Below are 27576 nucleotides of genomic sequence, written 5' to 3' on the forward strand. Positions count from 1 at the left end.
TCTGTCAGGTCCACAGCCTCTGAGCGGATGAACAGGGTCAGCAGTAGATTGAGGAGATGCAGCTCAGAGAAGAGGAGAACGCACACTGGGGTGTGTGTAGTACAGCACTCGAGTGGTGTACTGCACAATGTCAGACCAGAAAATGAAACTTCAGTGAGCTTTGCGTTACAGCTCTGTGCCAAAGGGCTTTTTGTGGGCTTTACTAACACACTCATAATGATAGTCTCTGGTATATCATGGAAACATTGCTTGACAGCATCCTCTCATGCTGAAGAAAGGCTGAGCCGCAACACTCATGGCCCCATGAGCTAACTGGACTGCTGGAGCAGACCTCGACATGGCTGATAGTGACTAATATATTGATATCAGCATGTATCTCATGTAATAAGTAACAAAAATGTCTTGTATTAATGATGTGTTTGGATATAAAAACAAATGTTGATCAATATATCATAGACCTCTCCTTAAAAATCTAGTGTTAATCAGGCTCTAATTCAAAAACATGGCACAAACTGGATATAAAGAAGTGAAACTATATGTTTTATTAGAAACTGTGCACTGAATCAAGCATACACCTCGTGAACAATCATTTTATCTGGAATGTTTAAGACTCTATCAGGATGTTGCAGAGAATTTTAATTGAAAATAAATATATCCGACAACAGAATTGGTAAAAAATAAAATTCTAGATTTAAGCTTCATGCAAAGCTTGATTCAACAATCAAACTGGATAAAATTAAGTTAAAAATATTGATGAGAAGTAAAATCACATTATGAGAAAAATAACACAACAGAGTACCATATACGGTTACTGATATGGGGCTGAAAATGATTTGTCTTCTCAATGATATACAGCATCTGTTCCAGAGATTGTGTCAAAGTAGGTTTTCACAATGCTTTGCCTCATACACAATCACTGCTTGTCCCTGTTATTTGAGTGGTGATGGAAATAGATTACATGATGACTGTATATGGCTTCATAAGTCCCAAAGTGTACACAACAATCACCCTTCATAAGAACATGACATGAAACTACAAATTCCATGATCAGAAATATTAGTTAAGTCCCAAATACTGTTTCCTCTCACTTCAGGCCTACTATTCAAAAGCTTTGCTGGCAGAACAATTTCATCCACACATGATTCACTGAAGTTCATATTGGCACCAAAAAGTCTTGTATTTGCAGACCCTTTAATAGCTGTAATTATTTCAAAACAGCTCATTGGATCATGAAATGTGTGTGTAAACAGCCAAACACAGTACTGCCACAGTGCTCTGCCAACAAATCCACACTGTCCTCCAGAGTTACTACCACCAAAGGCAAGCAAAGAAAAAGCTGGTAACACAGGTTTACACAAGTTTTCACATGTTGATGTGCACATTCAAACCATACGGTAGTAATTAACATATGAAATAAACTGGCTATTAATCTTGCTAAAATAAATAAATATGTTAATTGTGAATAAAGCTTATTGGTGTGCTTGTGAAGCAACAAGTTTCCCTTCATGCTTTTCTTCTTATTCTTTGTCATCTGATAAATTCTTTGTACCTTCTGGTTAGCAACTTAGCAACTTTGCTGCTGGTGAAGTAAGTCAAAAGATTGGAGTTGGTAGAGACCAAAACAGAGCTAAAAGAGAGCAATACTGGATTTGAAAAACACAAGTCCACTGTGATGATAAAGTTATTCTGTGCATGGCGGACGCGTAGATCCTCTAACTACAAGACAACACTTTGTCAGTGCTGTGCATCTGTTATCTTCGAGTGGTCTTATCCTGCTGTCTAGAGGTCAAAAAATTATTTGTCATTTGTCTTTCTAATGAACATTTTCCTGTAACTCCAAGTGATATCACTGCAAACTTAAACTGGCACCAATAAACTATGCACAATTTTGCAGCTTCGTCTGTATTTTTTAACAACCTTTTTAAATTCTGGAGGTCAGGATTTGATTGCAGCCCCACACCTGCAGTCACAGATAATAAAACAACTTTTACACTGTAACAATATTATACAAGTGCGTTTTTGCATTGGCTTGGACAGAAAAAAAGAGTCTGGCCACTCTTACATGGCAAAGAAACTAAGAAATATGATATAACCAGTCCTTTTCACTCAAAAGAAAAACATATACTGTAATATCAAGAGAATGGGCATAGTAGATTTAGTAAGATTTAACACATTTAGAGGTCATCTTAAATAAAATGTGTGTTTTAATGTTCATGTGTTTACTCTTCATTTGAATTATATGTACAGTGGCCACGTACTGTAACTGGAAACATACTTTCAACAAAATATGCAATCTAATCGAAGTAATCACACTATATGTCACCATGAAACCATGAATATAAATATACATACACATTTACAAAAGCCAGACTTTTCAAAAGTGCTGCAGACGGTGTAGAAAACAGGCGGAGATAGAGGATCACACTGCAATCCAGGACTTCACTCTGCAAAGGTATGTGTACACAGTTGCTGGAGGTATTTGGTTCATCTCTTAGTCCCCAGAGCAGAACCCATTAAAGTGGCCTCTAATTAGAGGGGACCATATCCTTTATAACAGGTTCTCTGTTTAAGTAAGTGGCCCAATAGACGAGGTTGAAGCTGCCAAAAAGGACTGGAAACAAAATCCTTGACATCCTGTCAATTTTGCTGACGCTGTTGAACGTCTTCTTGCTATCTTGGGCTTTACCGTCCGCTTTGGCCTTACTGGGATCCGTAGCTCCACCTTTGGCAATGGTTGGAAGTGTGCTGGAGTCCTTGGTGACATTCGGCGCATAGTTGGCTACTGCTACAGCATAGGCGTTATTCTTCTTGATGACAGATGCCCTCTCTTTTTTCTGTTGAAATACCACAGGGATTAGATGCAAAACAACTTAAGAAGACAGAGGCAACCCTGAAACTTGTCATGTCACCATCTATCCATGAGTTTAAACCATATGTAAATGAAGGAGGTGATAGATAGGTTCTGGTGGATCAGCATATTTTGCTATGTCAGAATGAAGGCCAGGAAAGGTCCTAAGATGTCAACAACTTTTGCAAGCATGCACTGCAACTTTTCACAGTTTTACTGATGGTATATTTTCACACTTCTAACACTACGAAAGATGTTTAAAACTTAGAGAATGTTTGGGCTTACATTCATACACCTACAGTAAGCAGGAGGAGGGGCTACAGTAAGTCAACATGGTGAGTCATTGAGGTTAAATATAACAGTTCTCTGTGACTGTGACTGTGAGATTTGGCTGTCATTTGAGGGCCACAGCTGATCATTAGAATAACAGAGCATATTTCCAGCCTAGCGGTGAAAATGTAAAATGTCCATGAAAAAATTGTGAAATAAAAAAATGTATAATAAAATATTACAATTACAAAACACTGAATGATCAAGTAATTCCTTAATGAAATTTGAATGATGTTCTGATCATTTCTTTGATCCAATTACCTCTTTTCTTTGCTCTATACTAACAAATTTGTGTGGATCTGCTTGGATATATTCTTCTTGATATATAGAGGGTTTATAGCTTATTCTTGCTATCTGTTCAGTTACCACATTTTGCTTCCATGCCTGTCATATCAGTAAGTCTAAGTGTTAAATACTTTCCTCCATGCATATCATAGTTAAAAGAGAAGAGTACACCAATGACACTGGAAGTTTTGATACTACTTATCTCTGCGATCTGGACTTTACTGAAGAATAATTTTTGTTGGAGTAGCTGTCCTGAAGCTAGAAAACCTCAGGCATCCAGTTAGAACAGTGGTTTTCAAATTGGGTCTGAGGACCCCCAGGGGTCCTTGAAAGGGCTTCCAGATGGTCAACAACAGGCTAAACCCACTATTCATGGGTTTCATATACGTTATGTAGCAAACTACCTACAAGCAAAGTTCTAATCAGATGGGGAACCTGAGACAAAATCTTATCAAAGGGGGTCTGTGGTCTAATTTATGTCAGTTTGGGGTGGATCCTTGACAAGAAAAAGTAAGTTTGACAACCACCAGTTAGAATATTAATTAGCCATGTTAGCTTGTTTCCATCCAGTTAATATGGAAACAATCTCTGCTGATTTATCAATGCCATAAATGATGGGATAAGTCAATACACTGATATTCTTCATTGATATTCTGAAGAGAGTTTGTCATTTAGGTTTACCTGTTAGTTAATTAGCTCCCAAAAATACTTGTACCAATCTGGCTCCCCTTGTGAAGTGTTAAACCAGCCATTATCTGCTTCACTCTGCCTCTAACAAATGCTTCTAAATCTCTGCAAACATTATGTCCGTCTTTAACATACACGCTAATGGATACTCTTTTAAAATGAAAGCTGTCAGAGATATGTTTTCCTCCTGATTACCTTGTCAGTCACAACACTCTTTCCATCCCAAGCCCAGCCGCGCTTAGTGAAGTAATTGACGGTGGCAAACTCAATCAAAGCAGAGAAGACAAAGGCATAGCAGACAGCGATGAACCAGTCCATGGCAGTGGCGTAGGCAACTTTGGGAAGGGAATTCCTTGCACTTATACTCAGTGTGGTCATCGTGAGAACGGTGGTTACACCTGGAAATGTACAAGTTCTTATGAAGTTCAAAGGGTTGTTTTCTATTATACACACATACAGTATAAATAAAACACATACTGTATGAAGCAGCTGGACCAAATGTTCTGACATGAAATAAGAATAATCATGCCATTGAGAATTGTGGATACACGTTGATTGTCTATTTGAAATGTGGCTTTTATGAAAGAGGGAGAAGCTGGAGAAGGTGGCCATTCACAAATGTAGATAGATATCTCAAGGAAATTCAATCGAATGCAACTGGACTTAGTTATTTGTCTTTGAAGACGTTTCACCTCTCATCCAAGAGGCTTCATCAGTTCATGCTCGCTTGACTAGGCTGGGACTAGTCCAACTAGCTGGTGTGGAGACCCAGGTATTTAACCTCTGTGGAGGCATTCACATGACCAGTGGTGTCATAGGCTCTGGTCTGGTGAAACGTCTTCAAAGACAAATAACTAAGTCCAGTTGCATTCGATTGAATTTCCTTGAGATAACCATGACCTGGATGAATGAGAATATTCACAGGCTTAGATAGATAGATAGATACTTTATTGATCCTGAGGGAAATTCAAGTGATTCCGAGGGAAATTCAAGACGTAGATGTAAACACTTACCAAACACAGTCCTAGCTGGCACCGACTCTCTGTTCAGCCAGAAAGACACTTGAGAAAGAATGACTGTCATGATGCATGGGAGGTACGTCTGGATGACAAAGTAGCCAATCTTCCTCTTGAGATGAAAATGAGCTGTCATCACTGTGTATTCACCTGTGGCAACAAGAGTCAGGGTCACTTTAAAGAACCACAACTGTGCAACCTCTGCTACTGCTTTTGTGCACCTCCACTGCGTAGTAAGAGGTGTTTTAAGCATCAAAACTTTGGGACTTGATTTCTGTCAAATTTAAAGACACAAGTGCAGCCCCACATCTCCCTCCGTTCTCCATACTCATATAATTAATATCCATCCATCCATTTTCTCTTTATCTGTACAGTGTTGTGGTGGGGCTGGAGTCCATAGCCAGTCAATTGCAGGGCCAACACACAAAGACAGACAACCACACACACACACACACACACACACACACACACACTCACACCTAGGGGCAATGTAGAGTAGCCAAATCACCTAATGTGCATGTTTTTGGGATTGTGGGAGAAAGCTGGAGTACCTGGAGAAAACCCATGCAGGCACAGGGAGAACATGCAAACTCCACATAGAAGGGCCCAGACCGGGATTCGAACCTGGAACCCTCTTGCTATCAGGCGACAGTGCTAACCACTGCATCACCGTGCCACCATAATTAGAACATTACATTTTTATGTAATGGGCATGCAGCTTTAAGATGCCAAAGCAGTTGACAACATAGATTAACCAGCTAAGAGTACACATTTGATCAATAATCTATCCATATGTAGTAAAAGTAGGCAATATAATTTTCTATCCACTGAGCAGAGCCTAATAGCTGACAGGGCTGTGAAGCAGTGCCAGTGCTGCAGTCGCAGGCAGGCCTTCCAAATGGAAGATATCTCAAAGAGAAGCCAAGATTAGACGTGAGAAGAAAAAGATGTGTTACCCATGGCAACAGAACAGAGAAATATAGCTCATTTGCTGCGATTCTGAAATGACGGCCTTGATACACACTGCCACTTGGCAAGAGGAAAGCCCTTTTCAGCAATGGGAAGGGGGGGAGGGGTTGTCAGCTCCAAGGACTAATCCCAAAAGATTTTTTTATCCCATCTTTTTTGTAGCACTGTGGTTGTATTGCCTGCATTTCTAGCAGATCTGAGAGGAGTAATTCCCCCCACCCCACACACACACACACAGGCAGCAGAATTTAGAGGAATTAAGTGTATTGTTAGTACCCTATGGAGCTCTATATCTTCTGTAATTTAATTTGCCTGCCAGCCTCGATGCCTGTGTTGTGGACGGGGGAGGACGAACCAGTAAAGAATCCACTGGATGTGGTGAAATTTTCTCTAGAGAAGCCTGTGATCGCTTCACTGAGAGGGAACACAGTAATTATAGCATCACAATCATAATCATGTCGTGTTTCTTACAGATGTAGGAAACAGGGCTCCTGCTGATACCATGGGAATACCTCACTCATGCAGGACAAACTGTACAAACAGGCTAACAGGTGCTTTTATCCAAAGTGTTTAACTGGTCATTCACCCACCCATGCACACACACACACACACACACACTTGCACACTGACAACAGCAGGCTACCTCACGGACCTATACACCATGATCAATTAGGGGTTTAGCGTCTAACATGATGATTTAAGAGAGGGGAACCACCAACCCTGTGATCAGTGACCCACTTTGCCTCTTCAGCCAGCTAAACTGGATCCTACACTTTCTATGATGCAACTCCATAACGTCATAATTGTCTCCAAAGTCATGCAGTGATTACATCATCAGGGTCGTTATCTGAGAATATGAAAAATTCCTCGACACAAGACTTTATACAGTTGTTTTCACAGGCTGAGTAGTACTACTCATGACAAGTAAACTTAAACCTACAATTAAAAACATTTTTGTTGAAATAATTATATAATAGTTATAAATTTAATTTATATGTATGTATATGTGTATATATATATATACACAAAGGTACAGTCACATCGGCGTTGGAGCATCATGTATTTTACATTTTGTATGATAAGTACCGTATTTTCTGGACTATAAGCCGCTACTTTTTTCCCACGCCTTCAACTCTGTGACCCAAACAACGATGCGGCTAATCTATAGATAGATAGGCTAACGGCCCGGTGTTTTAAGCGTAACTTTTAACAGTCATTTTGCGTGTCATGCACATACCGGCATCATGGAAAACACTCAAAAAAATGCATATGATGCGAACTGGCTGTCCAAGAAGGAAATAGAGCTGCTGCACGTAAGCTTGGCATAAATGAATCAATGGTGAGACGTTGGAGACGGCAGTGTGAAGAACTGACGCAATGCAAAAAGACGACAAAAGCTTTCAGAGGTAATAAAAGCAAATGGCCCGGACTTGAAAACGTATGTCATGTTACAATGTGGACACGGCTTATACTCAGGTGCGTTCTATAGTCCAGAAAATACGGTAGTAGTAATGTAGTAATGTTTTGTATAATAAAACATTACTACATTCAGTTCTTTTCAGTCTTGGGTTTTTGTGTGCAATGTATCCGCTTACACAGCAAACAAAAGAAGTGAGATTCATGGAATTTCGCACAGTACGTCTAAATGCTTTTCAATAAGTCGAACACGACTGTGTGAGAAATACACGTATGGCTGAGTAGTGGGACTTTTTGTCACAGTGTGTCGGTATGTTCAGAGGCTTATGCAAGATGTCCGTCCCTGCTAAGCCTGAGAGCACATTCATTCATGCCAAATGACCTAGTTTGCAAGGATGCTACACCAAACACTGACACACTAGTAGTGAATGATTAATTTAAAGTCAGCCAGTCAGATAATGAGGACAGACTAGTTAAACAAAAGAAACAATCACTGGCAGGCACCCTGCCTTACCAAGGCATCAAACACCACTTAACCTAGATAGGAGCATTTAGTCCACAACAGGGTATTCTCACTCAGTGACACTGAAGCAGGGATTCCCTTGATAGCAGAGTGCAGCCACTGGGGAAATACTCCATACTGGTAATTTATACCTATTGAGGGTAGTGGCTATAAAGTCTGTTTTCCTGTTGCAAATGCATTTTCTGCTTGTAGTCTGCAGCTGAAACATAAACGTATAGCCTGTTTGCCTGCATTTGATGATTTTAGATTGAATGGCAAAATTTGTCAAACCTCTTTAGTTAACTGTTGTCAGGGTAATGATCATATTAATGCTACAGGGATATCACACATCTTTTCAAAATGTGGTCTCTGATTGGGAAATTAGAAAGGAGGTCTAGAGTTGATACATTTTTGTATTTATCGAAATCATCCTGAAATACCTAGGAACTTCAGCATAAAAACTGCACTGAAAGAAAGAGGGCTCATTGCTCATAGCTCAGGCACATAGAGAAGACAGCGATGCTTTGCAGAACACCCACTCCTGCCTCAAATTCATTGCTGAAGTCTGGAGGTGATAACCCAAAGGTCAGTATTCTCCAAAAGGAACAAACTTCTCAAACGATTTCATGTTCATTAACCTAAGTCATTATGTTCTTCTAAATTGTGATAAGCATAAGTCACATTTCCACCAGTGAACCACTTCCCTCCACTTTTCTTAAAGGTCTGTGTGTGTGATTTTTCTGTGTGTGTGTGTGTGTGTTTTGCAGACTTTTCTTTTTTTTTTTAACTACAAGTTACATATAGTTGTCTATCCCTTTCCAAAGCAACTTTCAAATTTCTGCAAGCTGATGTGCATGCAGCAGTGACACAAATTAAATGAACTCTATAATGATTCAGTTAGACTTGAACGGTGGCTTTAGGATGTTATGCACATACCATCTGGACAAAACCAACCAAAAAAAACCTCCTGGACACCTACACATTTCTCACCACTATTATGATCACTGCTATCATAATTTTAAAGCTGTATTTCAAAGGAGTTAGTATATATAGTATATATATATAGTAATATACTAAGTCGTACTGCTAAAATTAGATGCTTAGTGAAACAGAAAACCGTACATGCTTTCAGATCTTCTCATCTGCCACACCTCATTTTTTTCAACCTGTTTACCATTTGACATAAATAGTACTGTTATATATATAATAGCACTGTAGCACAACACTCAGGCTGTGTAAAATGCAGCAAAAAGAATTTTTACAACTAATTTTATTATTTTGGGAAAGGAATATCCAGGCATCCTCAGTCTGGCCTTGCTACAATCCAGACCTTATTCTTTACTCTTTCCTCTTAATCACTGAGGCTACGACAAACAGGACTGTCTAACTCTACAGCCTAGTGTGTTTTTCGGCCATTCATCCACTAAGAAGTCTGATAGATTAGCTTGACAGAGTAGCTAGTGACCCCCTGGTTACAGGCTGCATATGAACAGAGTTGTTAGCACAGAGCGATTTCCCCTTTAAGCCTCTCAGATACCTTAATTTGTTAAAGGTTAGGGAAAAGAAAAATATGAACAGAAATATGTGCAACAGAACAATTCAATGATTCTTCTTTCTCATATCTTTGATCCTATTGGAACCACTCAGATTTGTCTTGTGAAGCCCCAGTGTTTCTCATGTTTCTTCTCAAAGCTTGCCTGGTGACTGCTGTTTTTAAAAAGTGATATAAAATGACTTTATGATAAGTTTATGCTTATGTTACTGTGGCAACATCCATTGTTACCATGGTAACATGTGCTCTGACAAATTGTGTGTGCTGAAATTGGCTAATCTGCCAGGTGTATTCTGAGGTCCTCTGGGTTCAGTTATTCTTACACTCATTATTATTATTATTATTATTATTATTATTATTATTATTATTATTATTATTATTATTATTGTTAATGTTCATAGTGGCCATTCACTTCCACTCTGTATGCTGCTGTTACTGTTGCTCCTCTTCTTCCAGCCTCTACCTGCGTTGGTTCTGCTCTGTTTCTGCACAGCCTGGAGGGTATTTATTTCTAAATTAATAACTGTTGGAGTGATTATTTGCAATGGTCCCTGCATGTTATTTATCCCTGTGCAAAGCAGTCCTGCCTCTTAACAGATGGGGAATAAACGGTAAACAACACAAGGTAGATGACAAATTTCTCCTCTTGAGCAGTTCCAGCAGCTGTCTCATTTCAAATACTGTGGAGTCACCCCAAAGGATCAAGTCATATGTTAACACATATCTTTTGGTTTTCCCGTCGTTTCAGTAATTGACCCCAGATGGAAGGATTTCCATTTTTTTTACATAAAGAAAACAAGAACATACCACCACTGTATCACTCTGCAGTCTGATCTTAGTCACTCACTGTAAATGCATCCATTTATAGTCTTATTTCTACCTCACAACGTATTACATTGCCCTCATCAGTCATTTGCTCACTGTCGTCGTATAATCTTCAGTCACTGGGGGCCAGATTCCCTGTCACTCCCCGCATAAAAAGTAAAACAGCTGGCAACCTTCATCCCTTCTCCTCATTTCTGAAAGGGAAGTCAACTAGCCTAGCAGTGTCTCAGTATGTAAAATCCAGAATCAACGCCCGTTCATTTACCATAGTTAACAATTTCAAATCTCATCTTTGAAGCTATTTCTCCTCACTGTCTGCTTCCTTTCCCTCTCATCGTCACACACACAAAAACACAAACAGACTCTGGCCCCATTTCTTGGTCTCTGTGCTGTTTACATGAAATGTGTTGGTCCTATTTTTAGACCTCATTATCTCTATCTTTTATACTATAGCCCATTTTGTATGCTTCTATGTATTTGTGTTCCTTGCTTTCTGTATTTCTGTTGTGAAGCATATGTTTGTTGAAGGTGTTATATAAATAAACATCTGACAACTGATTGTCTTGGATACAGCACATTTCGATTCCTCTCCAGCTCCCTGACAGAGCAAGCAAGGCTTCAAGACATTTCTTAGTGCATTAAAAATTAAACTAAACAAAAAAAAAAATAGGATCAGACTTGGAACATAACCATGTTTAACTGCTTAGCAGACATAATTAGCAGCTATGGTTAGCCTACACCCTGATAACAACCAGGACTAGTCTCCAAACAAGAAGAAAGCATACAACCTCACAAAACATGTAGGATAGTGCGAAATACGAAAGAATAAGAAAGAAAGAAAGAAATAAAGAAAGAAATCAGCCTAAAAAACATTTTTTTACATCTTCACTCTCCACACATGTTCAAAACTCTAGTCAGACTTCATTATCCTGTCTACTAACGAGTTTGTCACTGTTGTTCACTTGTTAATGTCTCCTGCAGGTCCATTTGAGTCAATATGAGGGATTTTCAATGCACACTGTGTTTTTCACTTTCTGCGCCCTGAACATAGATTTTCTGTGTCATTTCATGCATCATAGCACTTTTGAAAGACACTCCTATATGCAACAACACAACACACTTAAATCACTGAAGAACACAGCAGCTATTGCCTCTGACAGCTACACCAGACAGATGTGCTCCCCCACGTCTACCTCTGCACCGGCATCTGTTTTAGACACCCATTTAAAATCATTTCAGAGAAACTGCACTGAATTTGAATGTTTGCCCATCTTTGTTCTCCAAAGGTGATAGTGGTGGTGGGAGGGTTATAAAGTGAAAAGGCTTGTCACAGCAGCAGCTCACCTGTCATGCTGCTTTTGGGTCTCCAGGCCATACTAAATGCAGATTAAAAAAATACAGAACAAAGTAGCGAATTTGAGATGCATGGCTGCCAAGTTTCAGCTTTGTCAAACCTTTGCCACCAGAGGAAGCTTTAACAACTACTTCTCTGCATTTTTCAAGTCGAATAAAGTGAGTAACAAAACGACAGAACTTAACAAGTTTTTCACAGCAAGTTACTGCCGCCTCCTGCAACATGTAGGAGGTGGACATGTTCAGCAGACCCAAACAAGCACAAAATCTTCACAGTTTGATTTTCACGCTGAAACAGTTTGGAACTGAGATTATAAAGATATTTAGATTCCATAAATTTAAGTGACTATAGATGTCATCACAGATTTCGGGTTAATGTTGCGTTTGTACTGTTTTTTTTTCACTGAATCATGGATTACAGGTGCAGGTGGAAACTACCCAGCAAAACCCAGGCTATTTCAGGTCTACGGAGTCATAATTTCTTAAATATTTGAAATTATGAAGTCCAGGGTTTCTTTCCTGTATCTGAGATGTTTTCTATGCTGGAGGAACATTTACTGCAGACGATGAAGGTCAGTAGAAGGTGGAGGAGTCATGAGATGGATTTAATACCCTCTAGACTTCTACCAGATCTCAACAAAAGCTTACCTGTACTCGATTTAATGGTTTCTTGCCCGACCGTTTGTCCAAGCAGGTCATACTGGTTCAGACGAGAGCTTTCTCCTTCCACCACCACAGAGTCAGAGGCATTTCGAGTCCAAGCATAAGTCACTTCTGAGATTGTGTAGGCATCTAAAAAAAGAGAAGGGGATAAACCCATAGGGGATAAATCTGGGGCAACTGCAGCTATTGATGATTTTTCAAGAAATTATTTCAATGACCCAAATGAAAACCCCACACTACATTGAAGAAGTGAAAAAAAAGAATACTATCGAGAGAAAAAAAAGTCTATCAGATGAAAATGAAATTCGAGCAGCTGGCACATAGAGCTAATATGAAATTTGAAAGCTTGTCTGCAAACCTAAAAATGTCTAATGAAACAGAACAACTGGTTTCCATCAATATGCAATTATTAAAACACCCTGCCACTCATGTTGTGCCACATATCAGTGTATTCTTGCAACAGAGTAACAAATGAGATTCAATCACACAAATGCACTGAAACTAAATGAGACATATATTTATGGTGAGAAGTCAAGGCATTTCAGACATGATCCACCATGATGTTATGATACTTATTAATCTCTTGTTTTTAAAACAATACAATAAAAGCAGCTTAAAGCAGAAAAAAATCATCCAAATGTAAAGAAGCCATGGCAATAAAGTCGTGCTTAAAATAGATTTAAATTCACAAAATAAAACATTTGGATGAGTACTTTTTCCCCATATTTCCCACTTACATTTCCACTCAGTCCTTTTTCTGTCAGTTATTCTATATCTGTTTAAGTGCTACATATTTTGTAAAGAAAACTAAGCCATGCATTCATTCTCAGTTCATAGGCTGTTCACTTGCCAAAGAACCAGAGAGGGCAGAGGAAAAAAATAAAAAAACAACATTATAGTTTAAGAATCCTCAGGCATGATCATCATCAGAATTACTCACAGCTGCCAAATTTTAGTGGACAGGAATGAAAGTCCATGGGGAAATCCTCCAGATGCATTGGGCACTCTGCATGCACAGTTAACCTGCATCCAATTCACAGAAAATTAAGGAGACTTTGCAAATGACTTTGCACGAAAAGTAAACAGCACAGATTAGGCACAATCTCAAAATAAATAAATAAATAAAATGGTAAAGAAAAAACTAATAAAACCCTCTCAGGCCTCATGCACTATTCAACACACTTCCCATCTGTAATGCCTTGAAGCAAAAATAATTCATGTTAACTGTAATCAGCAGAGCAAAATAAACAAGGTACTGCAGAGAACAGCAGAAATCAAAAGACTGGTGTGTGTCTATGGTGAGATTGTAGGTATGCTCTTTGATAAGGAACTGCATTGGACTATAAAACACTTCAACGACTGTGAAAACAACTCGCAGTGGTTTATCATTCAAATTGACTTTCTTGAAATGTGTGTTGACAAAAGGAGGTATGCATGAATACATTTCAACAAACGGGGTTCTGTACTTTATGAGGCTCTCGCAGGTTTTAACAAGGTAAAATGTTCTGTCCTAGTCGTTCTTCTTAAAGGAACACTTCAACATTTTGAGATAGCAAGGTATTCACTTCTTTGTGCATGTTTAGCTGAGAAGAACAACATGTTGTGATTTAATTTGCAGGTTTCGTATCAAATTATTGAGCTAACATGCTGCTGGCTCTAGCTTCACATGTAGCATTTTGACATGAGGATGGTGTCTTCTCATCTAACACTCAGTGAGAAAGCAAATAAGTGCATCACTCACAATGTCCAACTATTCCATCTCAGCACATAAAGACAACAAAGTGACTTTTTCTTCAGAGACGCTTCTTGGACTTCAGTTACCTCATGGTATACAGCAGAGTCCCATCGTCTTTGATCCTCAACAGTTTGTTCGGCATGGTCATGTTGTGAGCCACAGACTTTTTCCCATTGTGGAAGAAGGTGTCCGGAGTCCAGATTTTACTTGCCATCAGGTTGTTGAGAGGCAAAATATTCATCGGTCCATGAAATTTCAACCTCTCATCCTTCCAGCTTTGGCGGAAGAAAACATCTATGGTGTACTCCTGTGAGCAGAGGGGATAAATGAGCTATTTAATCAAACATACAGCTTTATGAAAATGACTCCTATTTCTGCTGAAAAAATGTCTTGGCTGCCCTGTTTTATTGAAGCCGAGCAGCAGTTCTGCACCACAGACTTCACCTGTCAGTTAAAACCTGGGTTTTCCTTATTTGTCAAAGCTCTATCAGCGTGAGGCCAGTGCCCTCTGTGTTCCTCTCAGATCTCTGAGCCGGTGTTTTCCTGAGCTGGTTCTGAGGCCAAGACAACCCTTTGACCTTCAATCCTCTGTTGTCAAAAGTAACTGGAAGGATTTAGGGCAGGCACTGCACTGTGAAATGTGTGTATGTGTGAGTGTGTATGCACGATTCACACACAGCATGTGAGAGGGAGATAAATTCCTCCTCTTTTTTTTTCTTTGTCACAGTTGAAAAGGCCTCTGACATTTAGATACTGAGACACTGAAACTGTCTGCTGAAACCAAAACTCTCTTACAGTAAAAGGATCATCTTTTTTTTTATTTCTTGATTTTGAGTGATCAGATGATCGCACAAATTATAAGTAAGTACACTCAGACAGGTCAAAATTAAAGCAGGGAGTTGGTCTGTGTTTAAGATCAGTCTGGTGATATTTTTTATATATGTTATTGCCAACAAAATCAAAATACCAACACCAAAAATGAATGTATCCCTCTAACACGTACTGTCTGCCTAGCTAAAGAGGGAGAGCACTAATTTTTTCCAGAAATTATTCAAATCAGCCACAGCCCAATACGGTAAACATGGGCACTGTTGTTTATTTTGAGTCAGAACCAAATGTTTTTTAATCTATTTTTCCTCCTGTGTGAGTAATGTTTGCTAAAAACGACAGTGCCCAGCTGTTTGTTGACAATATGAAAAATAAAGAATTTCTCCCGTTACGTCCTATAAAACCTTCCCTTAATGTGATTCTTCATCATCTTTTAGTGAAGTTGCAGCGTCCCAAGACCTCAGCAATTTAGTTGAGCACTGAGTACATTATTCCCAATACAAAAGATGTCTATTAATTTGAGAGCTGAGTTGTGATAAGATGGAATCGTCCATCCTTTAAGGCATGCAGTTACTACACAAACCACACCTCAAAGACAATAAAGCTTTTTTTGCCTGTAATTGTAAAGATACCTTGGACTTTTCTCTTGAATCTCTTTTTCTTCTTCTGCTGATTGTTTTCAATTCATTAACAAGTACTGTATTGGGCCAGTAAAAAGTATCTCTAAATCAGCTTCCACAGACTCTGTTATAGACATTCTCACTGATGCACGAGGTTGTTTCCTGACTGTTTCCAAACGTTCATCTGTCTACTCCTTTGTGTTGTCCCATGCATATCTCTTCTTGCTGCTGCTGTTTGGCTTTCCCCGTTTGTTGGTCTGCTTGTGCTTCCTCTAGTTCTTTGCATCATCTGAAGCATTGGTCTGCTTGACTCGACTGCATGCCATTAATGCAATGCTTGTTGTCACATGTTAATGTCTCTTGTGACTGTATGTAAGCAATGGGTGTGATGGAAATGTTTGCATGTGTGCTGCTGCTTTTTAACCTTTGATATTTATTTCTTTTTGGTCCCCCTACCCCTCTTCCCTCATTAGGGGATCCAGCTTCAGATGTTGGTAGACCTCTTATAACTCTTAAGAGTCCATCTCAGCAATTAGCTAAATTGCTCCACCGTAACTGAATAAATCAATAATAAATCAGAGGAGAATATTTCAGACTGTGCAGGAGTCAAACCTGCAATAAATCATATATTTTTCAGCCTTGAGTCTTATTTTGTTATACAATGATAGTATTTTTACTGACATGATTGATGACCTAAGCCAGTGAAACTGAAGGAGATGATGTTTTCAGCCCCATCAGATGTCTGTCTCTCTGTCTGTCCGTCAGAGAGACAGACATGGCATGGGTGGTCATCTGGATTCCCCATCATGAGATCTTCTCTTCGTTGCTGTTGTTGTTGGCTTGTCTTATTCATTTATTGTGTGTTCGAGACCTGTTCCACCAAAGTGCTGATTTATGTTAAGCTGAGAGTCTCATATCTTTCATAGGCCACCACATTGAGGTCCAACATCTTAACTGTTACATCAATAGTTCAATCATTTGGAAAATGGGCCTTCAACAATAAAGGGGATGCTGACATTATGATGTGAAGGTGGGCGCATGCTTCAGAATGATAAACAGGAAAGCCCAGGATAAACAAAAGAGTGACTAGAATAACAAAAGGACTTTCAATAATTTATAAGATGAAAATTGTCAGATGAATAGACATCGCACTATAGTGTGGAATACTCGTCTCCCGTCAGTATTGAGCTGTGTGTGCAGAGACACAAAGAGAGAGATGATGCACTTAGGAAAGAAAGGAAAGCCAGAATGAAACTAAAAATAAAGCAAGAGAAGCATATTTTGTTTCTCTAACGTTTGCATGAACAGGAAGTAAAAGGCCATCATCTGGAGTGGTGTTGCTCTCCAGAGTGATTATGCAAACAGTTAAACTGCTTTTGAATTATTAAAGACATCAAATAAATATCCACTATCTGCTCTCACCATGTCTGTGTCTGAAACAGGTCCAAAGCTGGTGACGTAGATGTTCGTCTTCACCTCGGTTATCCTGTCTGGATAAGAGACAACAATTAGCAGCATGCCCAAACAGGTGCAAACAGACAAAGTCAAAATACTGCAAAACAATACAAGGCATAGACATTGGGATTATGCATTTTATTTATTTTTTTTATTCACGGTTTTCTGCAAAATGTTTTCATGAACTTTATGACAATTTAGTATCAGTTTGTTAAGTACAGGCAAATATAAGCAGTGTATTATAAATTATGTATTATAAATTTTATTTCTGAAAGCTTTGAATTCTATTTTAAAGAGAAAAAAGGCAGCTATGGGTTGTGAAAAAATGCACAAAAACATTTTTAAAAGAGTAATTCTCAATGTTTTCATTGTTAGTCCTTCCTGCGTGGGATTCATGTTACCTTATTAGAGCTTTATTAAGTTGCTGATAGTAAAAACTGATCATTTCCTTCTGTTGCTGGGCCACATTAAAACCATTCAGTTGGCAAAACATGGGAAGGCCTTTTGTGAAGCAGTCACAGGAAAGAACAAGACACTGTCCTTTCAGAACCAAACAAACATGAAGAGCTGCAGGAGTGCAGGCTGCACACCTCCAGCTCCTCAGCAAGGTAAACCAAACACACCAGGTGATCTTCCCTTGTAAACTGACAAAGCTCAGCTCAGCAGGGGTTTGCTTTATTACTGAATAACACAGCAACGAAATCTTCAGGTTCATAAATGAAATAACAAATTGAGAGGAGTTTCTTTTGATTGTAACTTCAGTAGCATTTACAAATGTGAGAAAATACATCATATTCTGATTTCAGCAGTTAAAAATGTTTTCTCAAAGCAATACAACCTCCAACAATAGATTAAGACCTTGTTGAGCTTTATGTTTCCATATAGATAAATAACTTTGAGGGGTCCAATTTACAGGCAACTTTTGTAAGAGTAAATTCTGTGATCCACGGCGTCAAGCTGTGATTTTTAGCGTATAAAATTTGTCCTAAATGTTCACGCTGATGTAACAGATAGGAAGAGCAAAAGCCTCACGTGCTTCCTATTCATGTGATAATGCACTGCTGCATCAGTGTTGCTGCATCAGGTCCATTTGCTCTCCCTACACCCTGTCTCTTTCAATAATTACTAAAGCTCGATCTCTAATGCTCGGCCAATTCAAAAAGCATTCACGTTTTATTCCACACTCTGTACTACACAGCAAACAGCAACTCACATCCAGTCTACAGAGATCATTACTCCTCGGCAAAGTGCTCTCATGCATGGCAAGGCGAGCCGCCACTCACTGTCCCTCTAACAAGACACAGGCCTATTATGAAAATGCTTTTTTATTCATAAGGTTATGTAAATCAAGAGGAAGTGGGAGGTTGCTGGGTAATGGTTAATGCAACCCATTTAGCAGGAGGAGCATTTATTTATGTAAACCAGGCCTTTGTTTACAATGATGAGGTTTTTACTGTGGCCCACAGAAGCCTCCATTTGTCTGATTCACTTCAACAGAAACACCACCTCATAAAAACCAAGCCTGACACTTAAAGCAGCAGTCGCACGGCACTGCTTCTCGTTGTCAAAAGGCATGACGTGGTGAACTGTACCTTAACACAGTGGACTTCTCTGAGGCCGTGTCTGAGACTGTTCCCTGTTATAATTCTTGTTGAACGTCATTTACATACTGGATTAAAATGATCCCACAGCTACCATCAGACACTGTGATGAGGTATATTTAGACCACTGTAAGATAAGAGTGATGATATGAGAAGTATCTTTGATGACTGGACAAATAACTGTGAATTAAGGATCTTTTTCAACCAAACCAGAGCTGACTGTTGGGGGACATGGAAACACAAGTTTGGTGAATTTTTCTGCTGAATTTAAACGGCATGTGGATGTATTTGTCTGTTATGTACAAAGGTACCTCATGTGCCTCATGAACACGTCTCCCAGCTGGAACAAAATCATTTTTGGTACCACATACGTACTCTAATGATTTAATTTTCTCAGAAGTTAACAAGTCACTTTTTCATTGAAGTAATCTTATAACCCAACACTGGTGAGGACTTCGTGAAGGGGCACAGCCAATAATGAAAGCCATTTTGAGTTTGTCTCAGATATTTTGTGGGTTCCACATAATTTCTTTACCTTCTGTAATTCCTGTATACTTTAGCTGTTTTCAATTTATTCTGTATATTCAAATGAGAATCAATGTCTTTTACTTTTATCAAATCACTTTCACTTTCATCTTTTGTGTTGTTGATCATGATTTGCTTTTGTTTTAGGTTGTGTGACATTAACCAGATTTTTGATTTTTATTTTTCCTACAATTTTATTGGATGTGCTAAATGGTGCTTACTCGAACAGCCCTTAAACATGTTTTTTTTCTTCACTTACTTGCCTGCACGGATTGGTTGTTTTGTATTGTCTTTGTAAGAAAGTATAGTACTTGCATGTTGTTGTTGTATGAAACCTATGATGACAACACGTAACTATTTAGTTAATTAACCTAAAGTGGTGACAGTGTGCGAAAAAACCCACAAGAATAAACAATAAAAAAACGTCCACTACTGAATGACAGCTCCAGTCCACTCGCATTGCATGAGTGGCACAAATTCACAAGCAAAACTAACCAGATTGCCACAAATGATGCATCGTCGCAGAAGCAAACCTAGAAAAGCAGAGCCCTCAGGAAAAATACGTATTTACTATTTAAAAATATCCAGAGTGCATTTAATGCCCCAGGACGGTAGGACACTTATTTATAGGAACAAGGACAATACCTAAAGTTCATTTATTCAGCAAGAACAGTCACAAACGTGCTTTTCATGTAATCTGAATCATATGGTACAGATGGGCCTGCTGGACCGTGGTTAATTGGTCAGACGAAACCTGCCTGTGTTAGTGGACAGTGCATCCCACTGTGAAACTACCCAAATGTCAACTTAACTCTTGCCAGTTTGGACTAAGATAAAGAGCATGGGCAAAAACCCAATGTTGGCCTGTGGGATGGGGCAGGGGGGAGCTAATGACATCAGTTCAGACAGATGAAATCTTTATAAGCCAGTCCAGATTGATCAAACTGTCATAAGATTTAATAGCTGCACTTGAATTAACAATCTGTATAACTGCTGCTTTCCCTCACTACAGCTGATTATTCCAACCCAACAGTGAGATAAGAAACTTCATTGCTGCTTTTGTGCTGTGTAGTTAGCATTGCTACACTTTTGAGCAGACATCATGTTTTTTCGTACACGAGCAGTAAAAGTCTTCACATTACAGAATCAACCAATCTAACCAGAATTCAAACGAATCAAAGGTTCAAAGGTTCAGCAATATCCTGTTAAATAAAGGGATTAAAGGCATGGAAGAATAGATGAAAGAAAGATTCATTGGAGAAGTAACAAAAAACAAAAGTTCTTTGGTGCTTTTACAAATTCGACAGCATCAGTCGGATTGTGACATAAAAATCATGCTTAGTGCAACTTCTAAAATTCTAAAAAATTCTAAAATTCTAAATTCTAAAAAAAAAAAAAAAAAAAAAAAAAAAAAAAAAAAAAGGGGGCAGCCGTGGCCTAGAGGTTGGAGAAGCGGCTTGTGATCGGAGGGTCACCGGTTCGATTCCCCCACTGGACGGGCAGGAAAAATTTGGGTGTGGTGGAGTGATTAATGCGAAAAATACTCCCCCCCTCTATTAGCCGGCTGATGTGCCCTTGAGCAAGGCACTTAACCCCCCAATATGCTCCCCGGGCGCCTGATGCTGCCCACTGCTCCTGTGTGTGTTTCACTGCATGTAATTTGCCGGGTGTTGCATGTGTGTGTTCAACTAAGGATGGGTCAAATGCAGAAGACGAATTCAGTGTGTGTATGTAAAAATATATATACTGCCAATAAAAGTTGATTCTTCTTCTTCTTCTTCTTCTTCTTCTTCTTCTAACTTCTAAAGCTGGAACATAATGTGCAGCTCTAAGCAGGCATGAGGTCATAGTTAGATGACAATTTTTTTTTTTTGGGTGGAAAACAAATCAGTGGCAGAAGTGTGAATATGAACAGAAGTGAGATGGCTTGCAGTCACACTAATGATGATGTGGGAGCGACCGTGTTTTCTGCATTCACTCTCTGCAGCCTGGCTTGACTTCAGTGAACGTGACAGAATTGCTGCAGATTTTGCTGCAGATTTTGCTGCATTTTAAACGATCGATATTGCTTCACTTGAAACAAAGTAGTAAAGTGAAAGTATGAAAAGAAAAAGTTGAATTAAATCAGTTAAGATTATTATTTAGTTCACATTAGGTACATCATATGCTCCATATTAGACAAAATCAGTTGTTTTTGCTTATGAAAGCAATATGTCTGTTTATGTCCATGTGTTCAATCATATGGCAGTGATTGTATTGTATTTTCCATAAATGAATTCAAAAGAAATGTGCAGTCTAAACCCACACAGGAATTCTTCCATTGCTGGAACGATTACAGTTGTTTTGTTTTTTCTCCTCTCCCCTGAAACCTTCTAGTAGCCCCCAGGGGGGCATGTGAGCTTGTCTTGAAAACCTCTGCACTAGATTTATCCTTTCCATCTTTATAATTTGATTATCAGTGGAAGCTGTAAAGTGTGTGTCAAGTCACATCTCTTGCTTACCGCAATAAGACACGTAACAGCTCTCATCGGGAGAGATTTAAGTGTTACAACATCTAAACACTAACTGAAGGCTCAGATTGATTACAGGATCGTACCATTTTACATGAAATCTAACGCAATCTATGGAATCAATCCTGCAGCCGATTCTACCTTAATGAAGCTTCATTTTGACTGAAATTGTATCTGAGAGCTGTTATTCTTTTAATCAACAGTTTGTGGTCTTGCTGTAGTGAATTCATTACAGTACATTACACAGCTGTTACGGCGTCCACACACCAGCTGTCTTTGCAGAAGAGCATAAATACAGAGACGTGCGACAAAAGCAAGTGTATGAGGAAAATAATTTTGTAATATGTATCTTTGTAGATAATGTGTAATGATGCTGAGAAGTAGAGAGACTACATGCTGTAAATCTATTCAATTCATTGGCACTCTTTCTTTGTGGTGGCAAGCTACTTGAACCATGAAAACTGTCAAAAGGACTGACTCTGTATCCCCAAATGTGCCGTATGTATCAGTGAACACACGTGTGCAGCTGAGCTCAGGCTCTTTATCAGTCATTAGAAATGTGTCACAAACCAAGGCCCAGTGAAGCGTTAAACATGCTTTTCCCACAGATGTGACACACAGATCTAATGTGTCTACAATGTGGAAAATGCCACTGATGTAATTTTTCTGTTATCTGACTGAATTCTGCACCACGATGTGGTCCCTGTGCACATTAATGCACACGGTATGGTTACTAGATCTTGAGTGTGTTGGGTTTTGTGTCCCACTGGGGCCAAATTCTGATAAAAATGTATGTGCTCGTGGTACTCTAAGATGCTTCAGATGAAAGCGCCTACAATATGATTGAATGTTTTATTTAAATGTTTTATTTCTGATCGCTGATCTCTCTCGCTTTTCTGGTTTCTGTTGGTGGAGAATCTTTAGCTGATATATTTTCAGTCACAATAGGTATAATTTTATCCATTCAAACCTACAAAAGTCAAAATGGCCAGAAATCTAAAACATGTTAATATATGATATGTTCTAAGGATGTATTAAGTCTGAATAAATAACATTTAATGGAAACAAGTCATGAAATATGGTCATTAAGGTTCTTAAAGTAAAATATGTGTCTGAGCTGTAGTTTATAGGCCAAATGTTAATGCTTTTCCTACACATTAAATAAGCCAGCAGCACTGTTAGGTCCAGTTATACACCCTGAGACTACCAAGCTCAAGGAGATCTGTTCCCCATATGGCAGCTCCTGGACTGGGCTGACGGCCCCAGGAATTTGAATTTCAAATGAAACCAAATCCTGAGGGAGGAGCTCAGCTTTGGGGTGAGGGGCCAGCTGAAAATGAGATGCCAAACCTGAAGGATGATGGGAAAGGTGAGGATGAAGAGGGCAGAACTGCAGTGCACTGAGGCCACAGGAGAAGATGTGATTTTCATTCACACACAGAATGTCTTCTGTGATGTGGAAGTGAAAAATATTGAAACTTCTAGTATTCAAGTGAAATTCTATGTTTATACAATATGTATGCACAATAATTTTAGCATGTCATCAGTATCAGCTATAAAATGGCATACATAAGATTTTCAGGCACCTGAAAATGCAAAATACAAGGCCTACTCTGATTATTGAATTTCTGGGTATGGTCATGTCTGTTAATTACAAAATTAATCAACTTTCAATGCAACATTTCACTCAGACTGCCAACTGTATACACTAATGAACACACATATGAATGAAATAAGCAGTGAATAAAATCAGAATAGAATAAAGTAAGAGGATTTTCTTGAGTTTCAACATGTTTCTGAGAATTCAAAGAAGACAACGCCTCTCTAGTTCCGCTGTACAAAAACCAAGCCAGAATATCAACATTGTGACATCATTTGAAGACGCCGTCTGCGCAGTAGTGATTGGACAGAACAACTTCAAGATCAAGTGTATTTCCCAGAAACACTCAGCCAAGGACGTAGCCCTCTGTGGGGTTAAATGTGGCCAGTTTGACTGCTGTTACTTTCCAGGAAGCAAAGCGAGTGTTACATAAGCTAAATGTTTTGCGCACAGAGTGTGTTTGTCAGTTTATTCTTGAGGGGATGGCTGCCAAAGGTTATCTGCACTACAAAGGCCGATGTTAAATGACGTGTTCTCACTCCAAATGAGACATCAAACCTTTTTTAAAAAAGAGACACATGCCGTTTCATAACAAAAGGCAGCACAAACGTTCAAATGAGTAAGTCAGAGAGTATCATCTAAAAACTACACGTCAAATGACAAGTCAAGTTCTGTAAATCCGGTGAAGGCGGATCGTTTTCTTACCCCCAAGACCGGGCCGAAGACGGTTGTCATATCCATCCAGCAGGCTGTCCAGGATGCGTGTGAACAGGGTGATGTTGGTTTTGAAGGCATCAGAAGTGGCATCTGCATTCACTGACCTAGTCAACGAACACATCAACATGAACCATTACGGAACACTTCAACTAACACGAGGCCGATTACATTTTAAATGTATTTAGACTCATAACTCTGTTTTCCTCAGAGGTCTAATTTATGGGCAAAAAATGGGGGGGTGGGGGGTTATCTGCCACACTTCAAATATGCCCTCACATTCAAAGACGCACACATACACATGGCTTCACAGCCACATGGATGACCCAGTTCAAGGCACAACATTTGTGAGCCATCTGATCTTGGAGCCAAAACACAACTGAATATGCAAATGTAATCAGAGCTACAGATTCATGGTAAATAAATTCAGATAAAGCCCTACACTGAAGCTAGACATATTCACCACTGACGACAGCTCTGGTGTAGCAGCCTCAGGTCATGGGCATATTTTACTTTAAGCAGGAAAAGGGAATGTATATACAATATTAATCATTTCTCACATCTGAGCATTTTATGTTTGGGCCACATTCCTCGAATTACCATCAGAGAACGTGTTGGAATCACGTAGCCTACTTACTGGTGATATAACCTAATACACTGGGAATATTTTATTTCTTATTTTCCCGTTTGTTCTCTAGTATAGCAACAGTATTTTGTCTATTTTATATCACATCCGTATCAGAACAGCCAACATGTTTTTCGGCTCTAGCATTGAATAAGAAAGACCATAAATTAAAACCTCTTTTAGCATGTGCAGGAAACCTTAGGTGGAGGAAATGATAGCTTAAAGTGAAAATAAACAACTTTCCTCCCCCTAGTGTTTCTGAATGGCATTATTTTTAACAGGTCACTTTCCATTTTCTTCAGAGTAGCCTCTATCAACAACGCAGGGCAAAAACGTGAGTTTATTCATTCTTTGTGTTTAGAATGGAGACATGAACGCAGAAAGAAATGGTGCCAAACTGCCAGCCCGCTGGGAGATTTCGTGCACGGCGGCAGACAAAATTGCATAGTGAAATCAAGGTTTAGAGGAAACCAATTTAAAAACAGATGGTGTTATGATTTGATGAAGCTGAAAACCATAATTTCGCAGCTTCAAAAAGTTGTAGTTGATTTTTTTGCTCACATCACATTGGACAGACCTCCCTCCTGGTTGTAAAGGTTGAAAGAATTTCTAATTGATAAAATACAGTATTTCACACTGTGGAACGAGCAGCGGAAGTATCAACAAAACAAGCACTGCAGTTACATGTAGCCAAGCAACGTACAGTGTATTTCGTTTTGCAAGTTAGAATTAATGATGGTTAACCATAACAGTGAGACAGTGAGCCAACATGAACAGCAACAGGACCCTGAAACTGTAGAGGACCCTAAATGGATTTCAGGATAAGTGAATTTTTTTTATTTATTTCTATATATGTATGACTTATACATATCAAAGACCTACAGCACTCGATGATGGCACAGACAATGTGGCCATCCCAGACAAGTTTTCTGAATCTGTAGCTGACATCAGTGGGGATATGATGGAGCCTTGGGGGGATTCAGTGGCCTTATTTAAATTGCTTCTCACGCTTCTGGCACTGGCTGTTTCTTTCCTTTCTCAACTGTCCTGTAGTGTGAGTGCTCAAATGACCTAAACTGTCACTGCCAATATCAAAAGGCATGCACCTTTACACCTGATGTAATGATGCGTGACGTCCGGGCCAGTGACTGGCCTTAGTAATAAAAAGATATATCATGCGCGTCAATTTAAAGTGATTATCCCTGAGATTTAAACAGAAAAAAAAAGAATTGTATATGCCTGTTTCATATATATGATTTATTTATATTTATGATTCTTCGACCATAGCTTGTTTTTTCTTTTCACCAAAACACTAAGGCAAATCTAGGCTAAAAACGTGATAAGTGTGATTCTAATTTATTGATAGTTGTATTTTCTCTAAGGTCTCTTTTTATCTATCTTCTCTTTAGTGAGTTAAGGACTCACTAAACAGAAGATACACCCCAAGTCTTTACTACAGGCAATTAAAACAACAATTAATATCCAGTTACAGAGTAATGTTTTTTTCATCATGACAAAACTCAGGCTGGAATTTGTAATATCAGATAAACCAGTACGAATGGCCTCCATTACTTCAAGTGCAGCAGGCAACAATTTCAACAAGGCAGTATGGCCTCCCGGCTAGATAATTACACGCATGTCCTCCGGGTTATTTCTACGGTCAGACTGAGGATACTGAAGGCTGTAAACTACCTCTCCTCCTGCGCATTGTGTGTGTGTGTGTGTGTGTGTGTCCACTGATAATGAGTCCAGCGTGATAACAAAAAAAGAAAAAACACCATGATGAATAGAAACCTCCAGTCGGTCCCCGGAGACACAGCGAGTGATCCTCGGCCCGCAGCTCCGTATCACAGCTTCAAGGCGTCTCCCATTCAAAAAGACTCACCTGGTTTTCCACAGAGCTGTGAGCGCCAGCAGGCAGATGACAAGTGGAGAAGCGCTCTCTCTGCTCCACATGGCTGCTTCAACACCTACACACAGAAAAGGACGGCCGCTGTAATGAATGGAGGCCAGTGTGACCTGTACAGTCATTGTGCCCTCTGCCTCTTGCTGGGAATTCTCTTTTAACATGCGTTGGAAAAAAATAGATAAAATAAAATAGACGGAGCAGAAGAAGCATAAACGGCAACTGACAGCAATTAGTATTCAGTGCCACGTCCCACGCCTGCACTCACTGAACATGACTGTTGCCAAAAAAAAAATAAAAAATACTGGATCAAGTCGCCACAACAATTTGAAGCTGCAAACCTAAAATTTAGACGCTCAAAATTCTTAAACGCAGAAACGAAACGATAATACGAGAGGGAGATCTTGCTCCTCTCCCACGCTTTTCCAGCATGTGCTCAGGTTATGGATATTGATAAAATAACACGTTTTCTTTGTGTTTATGAAAAAACAAAAACCCAGACTCACCTCAGGTGCAGAAAGTACCTGCTGCAGCTGGAATCGTCGAAGATGCAAGAAAGTTAAAGACGAATCACCACGCTGCCTCCTGCTCTGATGAGACGGAATGAGTGCAAGTCTGTCATGAGAACAAAGCTGATAAATCATAGTCCCGACCAGCAGCAGGAATGCACCCAAAATGCACTGGCTTTCATAGTGCCCCAATTTTTTTTTTTTTTTTTGAAGAAAAAAAAAAGAAATACAACAATGAGAATGAAAGAAATGAAACGAAAGCTTTTTCTTTTAAAAACAAAAATAATAATAATAATAATAATAAATCCAGCAGCTGTGGGAGCTGGTCCTGTTCAGCATCCACTTCCCTAACACCTCAGATGGACAAAAAGCTCGATGTGAATCGTGATAAGCAAGAAGAACATCTCAGTCTCCCTCATCTGCCCACAAAAACTACAAAGGCTGTGGAGGAGTCACACTGGGTCCTAAAGACAGTTTGGTATGCACTGCGCCTCCTTCCTGC

At 39.2% G+C, this 27576-nt stretch overlaps 1 protein-coding gene across 2 annotated transcripts; it reads right to left on the minus strand.

The window, feature by feature from the left end:
* Positions 1–409: 409 nt before the first annotated feature.
* LOC124068567 (gamma-aminobutyric acid receptor subunit alpha-2) lies at positions 410–27576 on the minus strand. Of its 2 annotated transcripts, none has more exons than XM_046406924.1 (10): positions 26793–26858; positions 26545–26629; positions 24026–24141; positions 17052–17119; positions 14268–14488; positions 13387–13469; positions 12432–12575; positions 5164–5316; positions 4346–4548; positions 410–2834 (listed from the first exon to the last, which is right to left on the minus strand). In XM_046406924.1, exons 2-10 carry the CDS (start codon positions 26613–26615, stop codon positions 2526–2528), a joined length of 1368 nt encoding a protein of 455 aa, XP_046262880.1. In that variant the 5' UTR covers positions 26616–26629; positions 26793–26858; the 3' UTR covers positions 410–2525. The 2 variants fall into 2 exon arrangements, with proteins under 2 accessions (XP_046262880.1, XP_046262879.1); XM_046406923.1 differs by lacking the exon at positions 26793–26858 and adding an exon at positions 27072–27576 and having other exon boundaries at positions 411–2834.

This window comes from Scatophagus argus, chromosome 12, assembly GCF_020382885.2.
Source record: "Scatophagus argus isolate fScaArg1 chromosome 12, fScaArg1.pri, whole genome shotgun sequence".
In the NCBI taxonomy this organism is placed as follows: Eukaryota; Metazoa; Chordata; class Actinopteri; family Scatophagidae; genus Scatophagus; species Scatophagus argus.